Raw genomic sequence first — 15,069 nt, 5'->3', positions numbered from 1 at the left:
TTTGAGGCAGGGCTTCATTTATTACATTATATTTCCACTGGGATACCTGCACTCTGTATAGTCATGTACATGCACTAACCTAATTTAGACTCTGCACCAGTCTGCCAAAGAACAAAGAAAATTACAGCACAGGAACAGGCCTTTCGGCTCTCCAAGCCTGCATCAGCCATGCTGCCCAACTTAACTAAAACCCCCTACTCTTCCGGGGACCATATCCCTCTATTCCCATCCTAGTCATGTATTTGTCAAGACGCCCCTTAAGAGTCACTACTGCTTCTGCTTCCATTACCTCCTCTGGCAACGTGTTGTCTGTTGCGGGGGGGGAAGAAAAATCTGCCTTGTACATCTCCTTTAAACCTTGCTCCTTGCACCTTAAACCTGTGCACTGTAGTAATTGACTCTTCCATCCTGGGAAAAAGCTTCTGACTATCCACCTTGTCCATGCCTTTCACAATCTTGTAGACTTCTATCAGGTCACCCCTCAACCTCTGTTGCTCCAGTGAGAACAAACCAAGGTTCTCCAACCTCTCCTCATAGCTAATGTCCTCCATACCTGGCAACATCCTGATTAAATCTTTTCTGTACCCTCTCCAAAGCCGCCACATCCTTCTGGTAGTGTGGCGACCAGAATTGCACACTATATTCCAAGTGTGGCCTAACTAAGGTTCTGTAAAGCTGCATTCCCTTTTACTGAGTCCATCAAATATCTTGCAATTTCTTACTCCAGTGCTATCAGCCAGACCCAGACTGTTGTGTGCACCTTTCTAGCATTCATATCTTTGTTCCTCCTCCTGAGTTTACATCAACTGTTTGGGATGAATATTAGAACTTAGAAAAACTACAGCACAAACAGGCCCTTCAGTCCACAATATTGTCTTAGTAACTGTCCTGTGGTGTTGAGATGTTACTGAACTCGGTCAGCTTCCCTACCCATATATCAGCACTAGTGCTCTGGCACGTTAACTGGTGCTGCTCGGGATTTTTATTATTTTGTTTTTTTCTATCAGGTATTGAACGAAACAGCCTGGATTTCACACGACAGGTGAGTGTTGCATATGGAGGTGTGAGTGAGACAACATGTCAAACTTTTGATGCTTCATTGTTTTATTCTGATTCTGTCATACAATATTTTCCTTATCAAACACTGGAATATAAAAGGAAAACTAGATGTTCATAAAAACAAAATACTGTAGATGCTGGTGATCTGAAACAAAAGCAGAAGCTCTGGAAAACTCAGCAGATCTGGCTGCATCTTTGGAGAGAAAAAAGTCAATGTTTCAAGTTCAATATGACTCGTCTGCTGATGACATTCATGTTGGATTAGGCTTAGGTTTTAGATTTGGCATTATTTTCTGAAATTCATTCCCAAAGTGTGGGCTTCACTGGCTGGGCCAGCATTTATTGGCCATTCCTAATTACCCTTGAAGGTAGTGGTGTACTCCTTTTATGAACAGTTGCAGTCCATGTAGTGCAGGTACACCAACAATGTTAGGGAGGAAGTTCCAGGGTTTTAACCCAGTGAAAGTGAAGAAAATATTTTCCAGTTAGGATGGTATGTGGTTTGGACGTGTAGGTGGTGTTCCCATGCATCTGCTGCCCTTGGGTTTACACGAGGGCTATGTTAAAGTCAGTGGATAGATTTGAGTTGGTTAGAGATGGGACTAGAATTAGGTCAGGTTAGAAGTCAAAGTAATATCTGGGATTAATTAATTAGATACTGGATGAGTTTTGATTGGACTAGTAGTTTGTTCATTGTTCTAGTTAATGGTTATGGGAATAGGATTTAGATAGTGTGGATGGGTCAGACACACAGGAAGCTAACCCATATATCTATTTGCCCTTCTATCTGACAACATTGAAATTCCTCATCTGAGATTTTAATCCAACGGGATTCTTAAACATGCTGGGATTAGACTACAAGTGGTGGCCAGAGCCAAGTCGTGGTCAACATTCAAACAGTCAATGGAAAGTTGTGGCTGTACCGTTGACTCTACTGGGCTGTGATAGATGAGTTTGGGATGACGGTACAGACTTGTACAGGGTGAAATCCAAATTTCCTATACAATCGTCAGCTGAGTTTTATCGCCACATCCTCACATGACGTTCGTTGCCTCTTCTCAGTTGAGTTTCTCTCCCACTGTAGCCCTTACCCAGGCTGCTTCATCTCCAGATTCCACTTCAACGCTGTTCATCGTTCTCCCTCCATTATCCTCATCAAAGTCCAAATTCTGTGTTTATTGCATTCCAAATCAAGTCGAGCCCTACATTAGCTTCAGGTCTCCCAACTCTAGAAATATCCAAGTTAATCTTTCCAATCTCTGCTCGTACCAGATCCCCATCAAATGCTATATTCTAATTCTGGACTTTGAGGGAGTATTCCTCTGTATCTAGCCCTGGGAGTAGTGGGATGGTACATGGGGGCATTGCAGAAGAAGTTTTACTCTGTACCTAACCCCATGCTGCCCTGGGAGTGTTGGGATGGTACAGAGTATAAGTGAAATCTTGTTCATTAGCTGATATAATGTAGGGGCAATATGGTGAATGGCCTGCGGGGGTGGGGCTGAGGCAGTGAATGGATCTGAGGTGCATACATCAACAGGTAAATGTCCATTAAATTTCACCTAAATGGAGTTGGCACCTTCAGGAAATTGGAATGCATAATGACACGTGGTGCTATTCGAGTTAATTCAACGATCTCCGATCGAAGCAGTGAAATGTTTAGTCACCTGAAGCTTCTGAGGGAAGGCTCTCTCTGCATTTGGGGTTTGTAATCTGTGTTGATTATTTTTGTCTGTCTGTATTCTGGGATCACAAGTTGAGCTGTTTGCTGTGGCGGATCTTGAGGCTGTGGTTAGGCTCAGGAAGTAGGCACCTGGAGCAGCCACAATTTGCATACAGAGAGAAGGTGGGGCCCAAGTCTACCCAGTCTAACCAGTTTGTTTCCGGGCCTGTGACAGCACATCCAGTGACATTTAACACTCTGTTAGGTGCTGCCAGACTTGCTGAGCTTTTCCAGCATTTTGTATTTTTGCTTTTGAATATCTGAAATAAACTGTTTAGAGGACAGCAATTAATACGAAGAAAGAAATGGCAGAAGCTTTGAACAAGTATTTTGCACCTGTCTTCCCGTTAAAAGGCATGAAGAGCACCCCAATAGTAAACTGGGTGGGGGACAATGAAAATGATGAACTTTAAACTATTAATAGAGAAACAATTAGTAGGAAATTCAATGAGACCAAGAGCTGACAAGTTCCCAAGTTGGAGCTAATAACCTGCATCCTAGGAAAGTAATTGCAAATGTTGCAATGATAGTGGATGCAATGGTTGCAAATCTCTCAAAATTTTATGGACGGGTGCCATTGGATTGCAAAGCCAGAAATCTCTTTAACAAAGGAAGGAGAGTGAAACCACAGGTCTGTTTAGCCAAACACTCTGTCACGCGGGAAAATGGTGGAATCCATTATGAAGGAAATAGCAGACAGACATTTGGGAAATTGTAACCTAACAGAATCAACATTATTTTATGAAAGCAAAATCAAGTGTGACAAGGATTTGTTTTTGAAGATAATGGATAAAGGGGAACCAGTAGATGTAATGAATTTGGATTTCCTGAAGGCATTCAATAAGGTGCCACGTAAGATTACTGCTGGTGCTAATAGATAAACATGGATTGTGGCCTGTCTAGCTAATGGGAAACAGAATCTGAATAAACAGGGCATTTTCAAGTTGGCAACAGTAACTAGTGGAATTCCACAGTGGTCATAGAGTCATAGAGGTTTACAGCGTGGAAACAACAGGACTTTCAGTCCCTTTTTTAACGACTAAGCTAGTCCCAATTGCCCATGTTTGACCCATATCCCTCGATACCCATTTTATTCATGTAACTGTCTAAGCGTTTTTTAAAAGACAAAATTATATCAGTGCAGGGATTTATCGTCTATATTAAAGACTTGGATGAAGTGTAGCCAAACTTGCTACTGATACAAAGGAGGTGGGAAAGTAAGTTTCTGAGGCAGACACAAGTCTGAAGATGATGTTGAGTGGGCAAAAAGGATAGATGAAGTATGATGTGGGGAAAATGTGAGATTATCCACTTTGATAGGAAGTGTAGAAAAGGAGAATATTTAAATAGTTCTGAATGTCCTTTACATGAAAGGCACGCATGGTTTTGTAGCGGGAAGGTCGTGCCTTACTAACCTTATTGAGTTCTTTGAGAAGGTGACCAAAGAGGTGGATAGGGGTAAGGCAGTAGATGTGGTATATATGGATTTTAGTAAGGCGTTTGATAAGGTTCACCATGGTATGCTTCTGCAGAAAATGCAGATGTATGGGATTGGTGGTAATTTAGGTACTTGGATCAGGAATTGGTTAGCAGATAGGAGACAGAGGGTGGTGGTTGATGGTAATTATTCATCATGGAGTTCGGTTACGAGTGGTGTGCCTCAGGGATCTGTTTTGGGGCCACTGCTGTTCGTAATCTTTATTAATGATCTGGATGAGGGTATAGTTGGGTGGATTAGTAAGTTTGCTGATGACACCAAAGTCGGAGGTGTGGTAGATTGTGAGGAAGGGTGTCGAAGTTTGCAGGGTGACTTGGACAGGTTGCAGAGCTGGGCCGCGAGGTGGCGGATGGAGTTTAATGCGGAGAAGTGTGAGGTAATCCATTTCGGTAGGAATAACAGATGTGTTGAGTATAGGGCTAACGGGAGGACTTTGAATAGAGTGGAGGAGCAGAGGGATCTAGGTGTATGTGTACATAGATCCCTGAAAGTTGGGAATCAAGTAGATAAGGTTGTTAAGAAGGCATACGGTGTCTTGGCGTTTATTGGTAGGGGGATTGAATTTAGGAGTCGCAGCGTCATGTTGCAACTGTACACAACTCTGGTGCGGCCGCACTTGGAGTACTGTGTGCAGTTTTGGTCCCCACATTACAGGAAGGATGTGGAGGCTTTGGAGAGGGTGCAGAGGAGGTTTACCAGGATGTTGCCTGGTATGCAGGGGAGGTCCTATGAGGAGAGACTGAGGGATTTGGGGTTGTTTTCACTGGAAAGAAGGCGGCTAAGAGGGGATCTTATAGAAACATATAAGATGATTAGAGGTTTAGATAGGGTGGATGGTGATAGCCTGTTTCCTCGGATGGAGAAATCTAGCACGAGGGGGCATGGCTTTAAATTAAGGGGGGGTAGTTATAGGACGGATGTCAGGGGCAGGTTCTTTACCCAGAGGGTGGTGAGGGACTGGAATGCCCTGCCTGCTGCAGTTGTAAATGCGCCTAGTTTGGGGGCGTTTAAGAGATTGGTGGATAGGTTTATGGACGAAAAAGGAGTGGTTTAGATTAGTGGGTCAATGTTTTTTTTTAAAAATAAGACTGGTCGGCGCAACATTGTGGGCCGAAGGGCCTGTTCCGCGCTGTAATGTTCTATGTTCTATGTTCTATGAAGATAAAGTAAATAATTTGAATGGCGGAGTAAATATCCTCAAGGAAGCAGTGACCATAACATAGTAGAATTTAGCATTCAGTTTGAGAATGAGAAACTTGGGTCTGAAACAACTGTGCTACACATAATAATTATACAAGAATGATGGCAGACTTGGGGTCAACCATTTAGTGATGGAGTGGACTGGGAAAGGGGTTTAACAGGAAAGCTGATTAATCAGCAATGGCAGACATTTCTGAAAATAGTTTATAGTATAGAAAGTATTAATCACCACGATAAACCACAGAAGCTGAGGATAGTATTAAACCGAAAGAAAAAATACATAGGCCAGAATTGTATTGCCCTGCCCAACACAGGAATCTAAGCAGGCAAAGGGTGGACCATGGGAAGGTCTGTTGACCTCAGGTGGGATTTTACAGTTTCGGGCTGAATGAGGCCGTAAAACCCCTCCCATAATGTGGCTCAAAATTGTATGGATTCTGGGCAAGTGCCATTGGAGTGCAAAACTAGAAACATAATGCCTCCCTCTTGGTAAGCCAGAGGATTGGGAAAACTTCAAAAACCAACAAAAGATGACTAAAAAATAGAGAGGAAGAAAATAAACTAAGAGGGTAAACTAGCAAGTAATATCAAAAAGGAGAGCAAGAACTACTTTCTAAAAAGGAAGTGAGAGGCCAGAGTGAACATAGGCCTCTTAGAGAATGAGACTGGGGAAATAATAATGGGGAATCAGGAAATGGCAGAAGTGTTAAACAAATATTTTGTCAGTCTTCACAGTGGAAGACATTAATAACATTACAAAAATGCTAAATGAAAGGCAGAAGTGGGTGGAGATAAATACAATCTCTATCAGTAGAGAAAAAGTACTAAGGAAACTAATGGGGCTAAAAGCAGATTAATCCCTTGGACCTGATGGGTTGCATCCCAGGGACATTAAAGGAAGTAGCTACAGAGATAGTGGATGCACTGGTAATAATCTTCCAAGAATACTTCTACAAAAATTCCTAGAGAATTGGAAAGCTGCCAATGTAACATTTTCATTTTTAAAAAAAGGAGGGAGGCAAAAAAAAACAAGAATTATAGGCCAGTTGGTTTAACTTCTGCCATTGGGAAAATATTAGATTTCGTTATAAAGGGTGTAATAGCAGACCATTTAAGAATCATAATATAGTCAAGCAGAGTGAGCATGGATTCAGGAAGGGGAAATCATGCCTGACAAATTTATTTGTATTCTTTTGAGGTGGTAATGAGCAGGATGGATAAAGAGGAACTAGTAGATGTCATACACATGGATTTCTAAAAAGCATTCAATAAGGTACCACACAAGACTTCTTAATATGGTGAGAGCCTATGGTGTTGGGGGTAGTATATTAGCATGGATAGTGGATTGGTTAATTGATAGAAAGCTGAGAGTTGGAATAGGAGGTGCATTTTCAGGATAGAGAGCTGCAATTTCTGGAGCGTCACAGGGATCCATGCTGGGGTCGCAAATTATTTACAATGTCTATGAATGACTTGGATAAGGAAAGTGAATGTATTATTGCCAGGTTTGTTGATGACAAAAATAGGTGGGAAAGCAACAGGTGAAGATAAGGATATAGACCAGTTTGGTGAGTGGGCAAAAATTTGGCACATTAATCTTCCAACCAAAGTGCATAACTTAATGGAGCTGAGTATTTTTTAAATGGAGAAAGACTGCAGAAAGCTGCAGCATGGAGGGGGGATTGGGGGATTTGGGAATCCTCGTGCATAAATCACAAAAGCTGGCATGTATGTTCAGCAGGTAATTGGGAAAGGAAATGCAATGTTGCTTTATTTCAAAGGAAATGGAGTTTAAAAGTAAGGAAGTCTTGCTAAAATTATACTAAGCACTACTTAGACCACACCTGGAATATTGTGAACAGTTTTGGTCCTTTTTATGTCCGGAAAGATATACTGGCATTAGAGGCAGTCCAGAGAAGGTTCACCTAGGTTGATCCTGGGTATGGAGGGATTTTCTTATGAGGAGAGGTTGAGTAGGCTAGGCCTGTACTCATTGTCTCTCACTCTTTAAACTCCAATCTTACTGAGACATATAAGATTCTCAGGGGGCTTCACAGGATAGATCCTTTTGTAGGAGAGTCTAGGACCAGAGCGCATAATCTCAGAATAAGGGGTTAATCATTTAAAACAGAGATTAGAAGGAATTTTTTCACTTGAGGGTAGTGAACCTATAGCGCACTTTACCACAGAAGGCTGTGAAAACTGGTTCATTAAGTATGTTCAAGGATGAGATGGACAGAATTTGAATCAGTAAGGGAATCCAGGGCTATGAGGAAAGTGGAGTTTAGGATTAGAGCAGATCAGCCATGATTTCATTGACACAGACCTGATGGGCCAAATGGTTTATTTCTGTTCCTATGTCTTATGGTGTTTATTCCAAAAGGGATGGGGGTATAAAAGCTAGAAATTCTTTCAATATCTATACAAGATATTGGTGAGATCACCCAGAATACTGCGTACAATTTTGATTTCCTTATTTAAGAAGGAGCTATTAGGAACAGTTGAACCTTCACTAGGTTGATTCCTGGTTTGGTGGTGGTGCCTTTTATAAGGAAAGGTTAAGCAAGATGGGCCTTTACCCAGTGGAGTTTAGAAGAATGAGAAGTGACCTGTTGAAAGCTGAGGGACTCCCAGGGGCTCAAACAAAAAACAGGGCCCAGTTGAAAACAAGGGATTGTCTATTTAAGGAAGAAATGAGGAGGATTTTCTGAAGGCCTAATACAGATAGGAAATATAAAGTAAGTGGAACAACCCTTAAGAATATTAATAGGCAAAGGGATCTGAATGTGCAGGTACACAGGTCGCTGAAAGTGGCAATGCAGGTGGAGAAGGCAGTCAAGAAGGCATACGGCATGCTTGCCTTCATCAGCTGGGGTATTGAGTTTAAAAATTGACAAGTCATGTTGCAGCTTTATAGAACCTTAGTTAGGCTGTACTTGGAATATAGTGTTCAATTCTGGTCACCACTCTAACAGAAAGATGTGGAGGCTTTGGAGAGGGTACAGAAAATATTCACCAGGATGTTACCTGGTATGGAGGGCATTAGCTATGAGGAGAGGTTGGAGAAACTTGGTTTGTTCTCACTGGAATGACGGAGGTTGAGGGGAGACCTGATAGAAGTCTGCCCAGTGAAGCAATTGAGGCTACCTCACTGAATATCTTTAAGGCAAGGATAAATTAATTTTTGAACAATAAAGAAATTAAGGGTTATGGTGAGCGGGCGGGTAAGTGGAGCTGAGTCCACAAGAAGATCAGCCATGATCTTAATGAATGGCGGAGCAGGCTCAAGGGGCCAGATGGTCTACTCATAATCCTAGTTCTTATGATATGGTCCCCAGAAGGGTAGGGGGTTTTAGTTCAGTTGGGCAGCATGGTCAGTGCAGGCTTAGAAAGCCAAAGGGCCTGTTCCTGTGCTTGAATTTTCTTTGTATTGATTCTTTGGAATTCTGTACACCAGCGAGCTGGGGCACTAGGTCACAATGTATTCAAAGCTGAATCAGGCAGATAGTGAACAGGGGAGGCTGACAGAAAAGTGAAGTTGAAACTCTGATCAGATAGTCATGACACTTATTGATTAGTGGAATAGGCTCAACTGTTCCTGTGCCTCACTTCTCCTATTGCTTTATGTTCATGCTGGTCCCAGCTGAAGGCTTTGACTTTCAAACTCTTCATTGGGCAGCAAGTGTTGGAGGCTGGTGGAGTCTGAATCCAGTGCTAAATCATCAGTGAGTGTTTTTGTAGTACTAAAATCACATTGGTAGAAGGGGTGTCAAAGTGCCTCTTGAATGCATCACTTTGGTTCTGAATCATTCAGATGGAAAAGGACACCAAGTTCAGCACAACTGAGTTAGTTAGCAAAACAGTGGCGATACTAGATGGTTAGCCTTCCTGACTCTGATTGAGAGGAGATGAGTTCTTTGCAGTTTATAGCAGCACAATTGTTTTGCTTAAATGTTTTGTGGGATGCTGAACATCAGTTATCTTCCATTTTCTAGATCAAAACCGAAGACCGGAGTGATTCACCTGCTCAGGTATTTGCAGAAGCAGTTTACCTTCGGCCCTCTGAGGCCTCTTCTATTGTGTCAGGGGGCCAAATGTCAGTGGTAAGTAGCTGCACAGGTCACAATGATCCACTGCAAGACTGTTCAATGTGATATTTCTTGCTGAGAGTGATCGGAACTCATCTCAACTCACTCACTGGCTCAGGAATGGGACAGCTATGGCCTGAACTGTTGACCGACTAAATGAATCTGACAGGTAATGCTGTATGGATGCTGGGATTACCCAGTCCAGGGCTTCGCAAAGTGGGCAATGGTTGAAAGAGAATTGCAATGTATTTGAATCACCTGACTGTTCTCTACAAAGAGAATCTGTAAATTTGAGATCGTTTATCACTGGTGAACTTTGAGCAGTTAAAACTGAGCTCATTTGAAAATAATAGGGTGAGGATTGCCGGGGGTGAGAACAGAGAACGTAAAACATTACAGCGCAGTACAGGCCCTTCGGTCCTTGATGTTGTGCCGACCAGTGGAACCAATCGAATGACCCTCTAACCTAAACTATCCCAATGTTATCCATATGCCTATCCAACGACCATTTGAACGCCCTTAAAGTTGGCGAGTCCACAACTGCTGCAGGCAGGGCATTCCACGCCCTTACTACCCTCTGACCTACCTCTGACATCCGCCCTATAATTACCACCCCTTAATTTAAAGCTATGTCCCCTTGTGTTAGCCATCACCATCCGAGGTAAAAGGCTCTCACTGTCCACCCTATCTAATCCTCTGATCATCTTGTATGCCTCAATTAGGTCACTTCTTAACCTCCTTCTCTCTAAAGAAAACAACCTCAAGTCCCTCAGCCTTTCCTCATAAGACCTTCCCACCATACCAGGCAACATCCTGGTAAACCTCCTCTGCACCATCTCCAATGCTTCCACATCTTTCTTATAATGCAATACTCCAAGTGCGGCCGCACCAGAGTTTTGTACAGTTGCAACATGACCTCACGGCTCTGAAATTCAATCCCTCTACCAATAAAAGCTAACACACCGTACACCTTCTTAACAACCTTATCAACCTGGGTGCCAACTTTCAGGGAGCTATGCACGTGTACACCGAGATCTCTCTCTTCGTCAACGCTACAAAGAGTCCTTCCATTAGCCCTATATTCTGTAATCCTGTTACTCTTTCCAAAGTGACGGACTTCACACTTTTCCGTATTAAACTCCATTTGCCACCTCTCAGCCTAGCTCTGCAGCTTATCTATGTCCCTCTGCAAACTGTAACATCCATCCTCACGGTCTACAACTCCTCCGACTTTGGTGTTGTCCACAAATTTACTAATCCATCCTTCTACACCCTCATCTAGGTCATTTATAAAAATGACAAACAGCAGTGGCCCCAAAACAGATCCCTGAGCTACACCACTTGTAACTGAACTCCAGGTTGAATACTTCCCATCAACCATCACCCTCTGTCTTCTATCAGCTAGCCAATTCCTGATCCAAACTGCTAAATCACCCTCAATCCCATGCATCTGCATTTTCTGCAGTAGCCTACCATGGGGAACCTTATCAAACGCTTTGCTAAAATCCATATACACCACGTCAACTGCCTTACCCTTATCCACCTCTTTGGTTACCTTTTCAAAAAACTCGATAAGGTTTGTGAGGCACGAACTACCCCTTCACAAAACCGTGTTGACTATCCCTAATCAAATTATTTCTCTCTAGATGATTATAAATCCATCTCTTATAATTCTTTGCAAAACTTTGCCCACAACAGAAGTAAGGCTCACCAGTCTATAATTCCCAGGATGGTCCCTACTCCCCTTCTTGAACAAGGGGACAACACTTGCTATCCTCCTGTCTTCCAGCACTATACCTGTAGCCAACGACGACATTAAAGATCAAAGCCAAAGGCTCTGCAATCTCCTCCCAGAGAATCCTAGGGTAAATCCCATCTGGCCCAGGGGACTTATTTATTTTCACACTCTCAAGAATGGCTAACATCTCCTCCTTATGTACCTCAATCCCGTCTAGTCTAAAAGACTGCATCTCAGTATTCTCCTCGACTACATTGACTGTTTCCTGCGTGAATACTGACGAAAAATATTCATTTAGTGCCTCTCCTATCTCTTCAGGCTCCATGCACAACTTCCCACTACTGTTCCTGATTGGCCCTAATCTTGCACTAATCAATCTTTTATTCCTGACATACTTATAGAAAGCTTTAGGGTTCTCCTTGATCCTATCCGCCAAAGTCTTCTCATGTCCTCTTCTAGCTCTTCTTGACTCTCTCTCTTTAGCTCCTTCCTAGCTGATTTGTAACTCTCCAGTGCCCTAACTGAGCCTTCATGTCTCATCTTTATAAAAGCCTCCTTCTTCCTCTTCACCAGAGATTCAACTTCCCTAGTACACCACGGTTCCCTTGCTCGACCACTTCCTCCCTGCCTGACAGGTACATATTTATCAAGGACTCGCAGTAGCTGCTCCTTGAATAAGCTCCACATTTCAGATGTTCCCAGCCCCTGCAGTTTCCTACTCCAACCTACATATCCTAAATCTCGCCTAATAGCCTCATAATTATCTTTCCCCCAGCTATAACTTCTGCCCTTCGGTATATGCCTATCCCTTTCCATCACTAAGGTAAACGTAACCGAATTGTGGTCAGTATCACCAAAGTGCTCACCTACCTCCAAGTCTAACACCTGGTCTGGTTCATTACCCAGTACCAAATCCAATGTAACCTCACCTCTTGTTGGCCTGCCTACCTACATACTGTCAGGAAACCTTCCTGCACACATTGGACAGAAACTGACCCCTCTAACACACTTGAGCTATAGCTTTTCCAATCCATATTTGTAAAGTTAAAGTCCCCCATAACAACTACCCTGTTACTTTCGCACCTATCCAGGATCATCTTTGCAAACCTTTCCTCTACATCTCTGGAACTTTTTGGAGGCCTATAAACAACTCCCAACAGGGTGACCTCTCCTTTCCTGTTTCTAATCTCAGCCCATACTACCTCAATAGACAGATCCACATCAAACGTCCTTTCTGCCACCGTAATACTGTCCTTGACTAACAATGCCACGCCGCCTCCTCTTTTACCACCTTCTCTGCTCTGACTAAAACATCTGAACCCCAGAACCTGCAATAACCATTCCTGTCCCTGCTCTATCCATGTCTCTGAAATGGCCACAACCAGGCTGATAGTTCATCCACCTTACTGCATATACTCCTAGCATTAAAGTATACACACTTCAAATCACCCTCCCGCCTGCCAATACACTGCTGTGACCTCGCAACCTTATCCATGACTTCCCTATTCTCAACCCCCGTACATTGGAGCTACAATTCAGGTTCCCATCCCCCTTCTGAATCAGTTTAAACCCCCCCGAATAGCATTGGCAAATTTTCCCCTCCAAGATATTGGTACGCCTCTGGTTCGGGTGCAGACCATCCCTTTTCTATAGGTCCCACCTACCCCAGAATGAGCCCCAATTGTCCAGGTATTTGAAACCCTCCTTCCTGCACCATCCCTTTAGCCACGAGTTCAAATGTTCTCTCTCTCTTCTTCTCAACGCTATCCTGTGGCACGGGTAACAAACCAAAGATAACAACTCTGTTTTAGCCCTAAGCTTCCACCCTAACTCCCTGAATTTCTGTCTTACATCCCCATCCCTTTTCCTACTTTTGTCATGGGTGCCTACATGAACCATGACTTGGGGCTGGTTCCCCTCCCCCTTCAGAACATAGAACATTACAGTGCAGTACAGGCCCTTCGGCCCTTGATGGTTCCACTGGTCAGTGCAACAATCTAATGACCCTCTAACCTAAACTATTCCAATGTTATCCATATGCCTATCCACTGACCATTTGAACGCCCTTAAAGTTGGCAAGTCCACAACTGCTGCAGGCAGGGCATTCCACGCCCTTACTACCCTCTGAGTAAAGAACCCAACTCTGACATCCGTCCTATAATTACCACCCGTTAATTTAAAGCTATGTCCCTTCGTGTTAGCCATCACCATCCAAGGAAAAAGGCTCTCACTGTCCACCCTATCTAACCCTCTGATCATCTTGTATGCCTCAATTAGATCACCTCGTAACCTTCTTTCTAATGAAAATAACCTCAAGTCCCTTCCTACCATACCAGGCAACATCCTGGTAAACCTCCTCTGCACCCTTTCCAATGCCTCCACATCTTATAATGCGGTGACCAGAACCGTACGCAATACTCCAAGTGCAGCCGCACCAGAGTTTTGTACAGGATCTCGAACACTCGATCAGAGACATCACGGACCCTGGCACCTGGGAGGCAACATACCAACCGCAAGTCTCGCTCATTCCCACAGAATCTCCTATCTGTCCCCTTAACTATGGAATCCCCAATCACTAACCCCATAGTCTTCTTCCCCCTTCCCACCTAAGCATCAAGGACAGGCTCTACTCCTGAGACCTGTACCCCATGGCTTACCCCCATTGAGTCGTCCTCCCCAACAGTATCTGTTTTGCAGAGGAACAGCCACGGGGGATCGCTGCTCTGAATGCTTCTTACCCCTTCTAGCAGTTACCTGTCTATCACTTTTAGGAGTAACCTATCTCCCTGCAGCTTTTATCAATAGCTGCCTCTGCTTCCCGAATGATCCTTAGTTCCTCCAGTTCCAGCTCCAGGTCCTAATGTGGTCCTCAAGGAGCTGGAATTGGATGCACTGTGAGCAACTAGTGGGCAGTTGCTGACAAGAAACTGAGGCATCAGGAGTTGACAAATACCTTGTTTATGTTCAGGATTTGCAGCCACTTCACACACTGCAGCAGCTCGTGGTGGTACCTGGACATCACCTGCAAACTGCAGCTACATTCCTGCTCCCTCAAACACAGCAAAGCCAGCAAGGTAAGGTCATTGTTCCTACTCGTTACTGACAGGTACAATTGCCATTTATGTGCTGCATCCCCAAGTTGTAATGGGAACTGGGTATAAGTATGTAAGAAAGAGGAGTGGGCTCAACTGCTTCCCCAAAGTGTTTGGGTTTCCCCTCACTTGAGTGGGAATGTGATGAAACTGTGGGAATCTGCTGAGATCCTGAAATGTCAGTTCTGTTAAGAACTCCCTGATGTTACCCATGAGTGTCTCAAAACCCCGAAGGATAATTTGAAACACTGGTTCTTAGTGGTGTATATTTGTGTGGAATAGTGGACAATGTACAACCCTGTGATGAACCAGTCCAACTGTTGTATAAACAAAGTAAAAGGAAATAAAAACATACAACAAATACGAGGGACTGGAGCAGGGGGCAGAGTTTCCGGTTCCTGGATCATTGGGACCTTTTTACGGGCAGGTGTGACCTGGTCAGTACAGATGGGTGGCATTTGAATCCCAGGGGGACCAATATCTTGGTGGGAAGGTTGGCTAGGGCTACTGGGGGGCTTTAAACTAGAAAGGTTGGGGGGAGGGAATAGAGATGAGGTGACTGAGAGCGAGGAGGTTAGCTCCCAGGTAGAGAAAGACTGTAGACAGTATGACAGGGAGGTTAGATGGGTAATGGAGAAGGGAAGCGCCCAGACCGAGGATCTGAGGTGTGT

General features: G+C 43.7%; 1 protein-coding gene across 3 annotated transcripts in view; it reads left to right on the top strand.

Annotated features, from left to right (window-relative positions):
- The window catches only part of pou2f3 (POU class 2 homeobox 3), a 52,137-nt gene that overhangs the window by 18,325 nt on the left and 18,743 nt on the right, over nt 1-15,069 (top strand). For 2 of the 3 annotated variants that reach the window (XM_080214508.1, XM_080214507.1), the window contains exons 3-5: nt 1,008-1,042; nt 9,476-9,583; nt 14,275-14,380. In XM_080214508.1, the coding sequence (XP_080070634.1) occupies nt 1,008-1,042; nt 9,476-9,583; nt 14,275-14,380 (249 nt within the window). The remainder of the gene's footprint in view (nt 1-1,007; nt 1,043-9,475; nt 9,584-14,274; nt 14,381-15,069) is intronic. The other variant, XM_080214509.1, reaches the window with a different exon arrangement.

The sequence above is a fragment of the Carcharhinus amblyrhynchos genome, chromosome 29 (assembly GCF_965287045.1).
Source record: "Carcharhinus amblyrhynchos chromosome 29, sCarAmb.v2.hapA, whole genome shotgun sequence".
Classification (NCBI taxonomy): domain Eukaryota; kingdom Metazoa; phylum Chordata; class Chondrichthyes; order Carcharhiniformes; family Carcharhinidae; genus Carcharhinus; species Carcharhinus amblyrhynchos.
The sequence above is the reverse complement of the archived record's forward strand: the minus strand, read 5'-3'. Positions and strand labels throughout refer to the sequence as shown.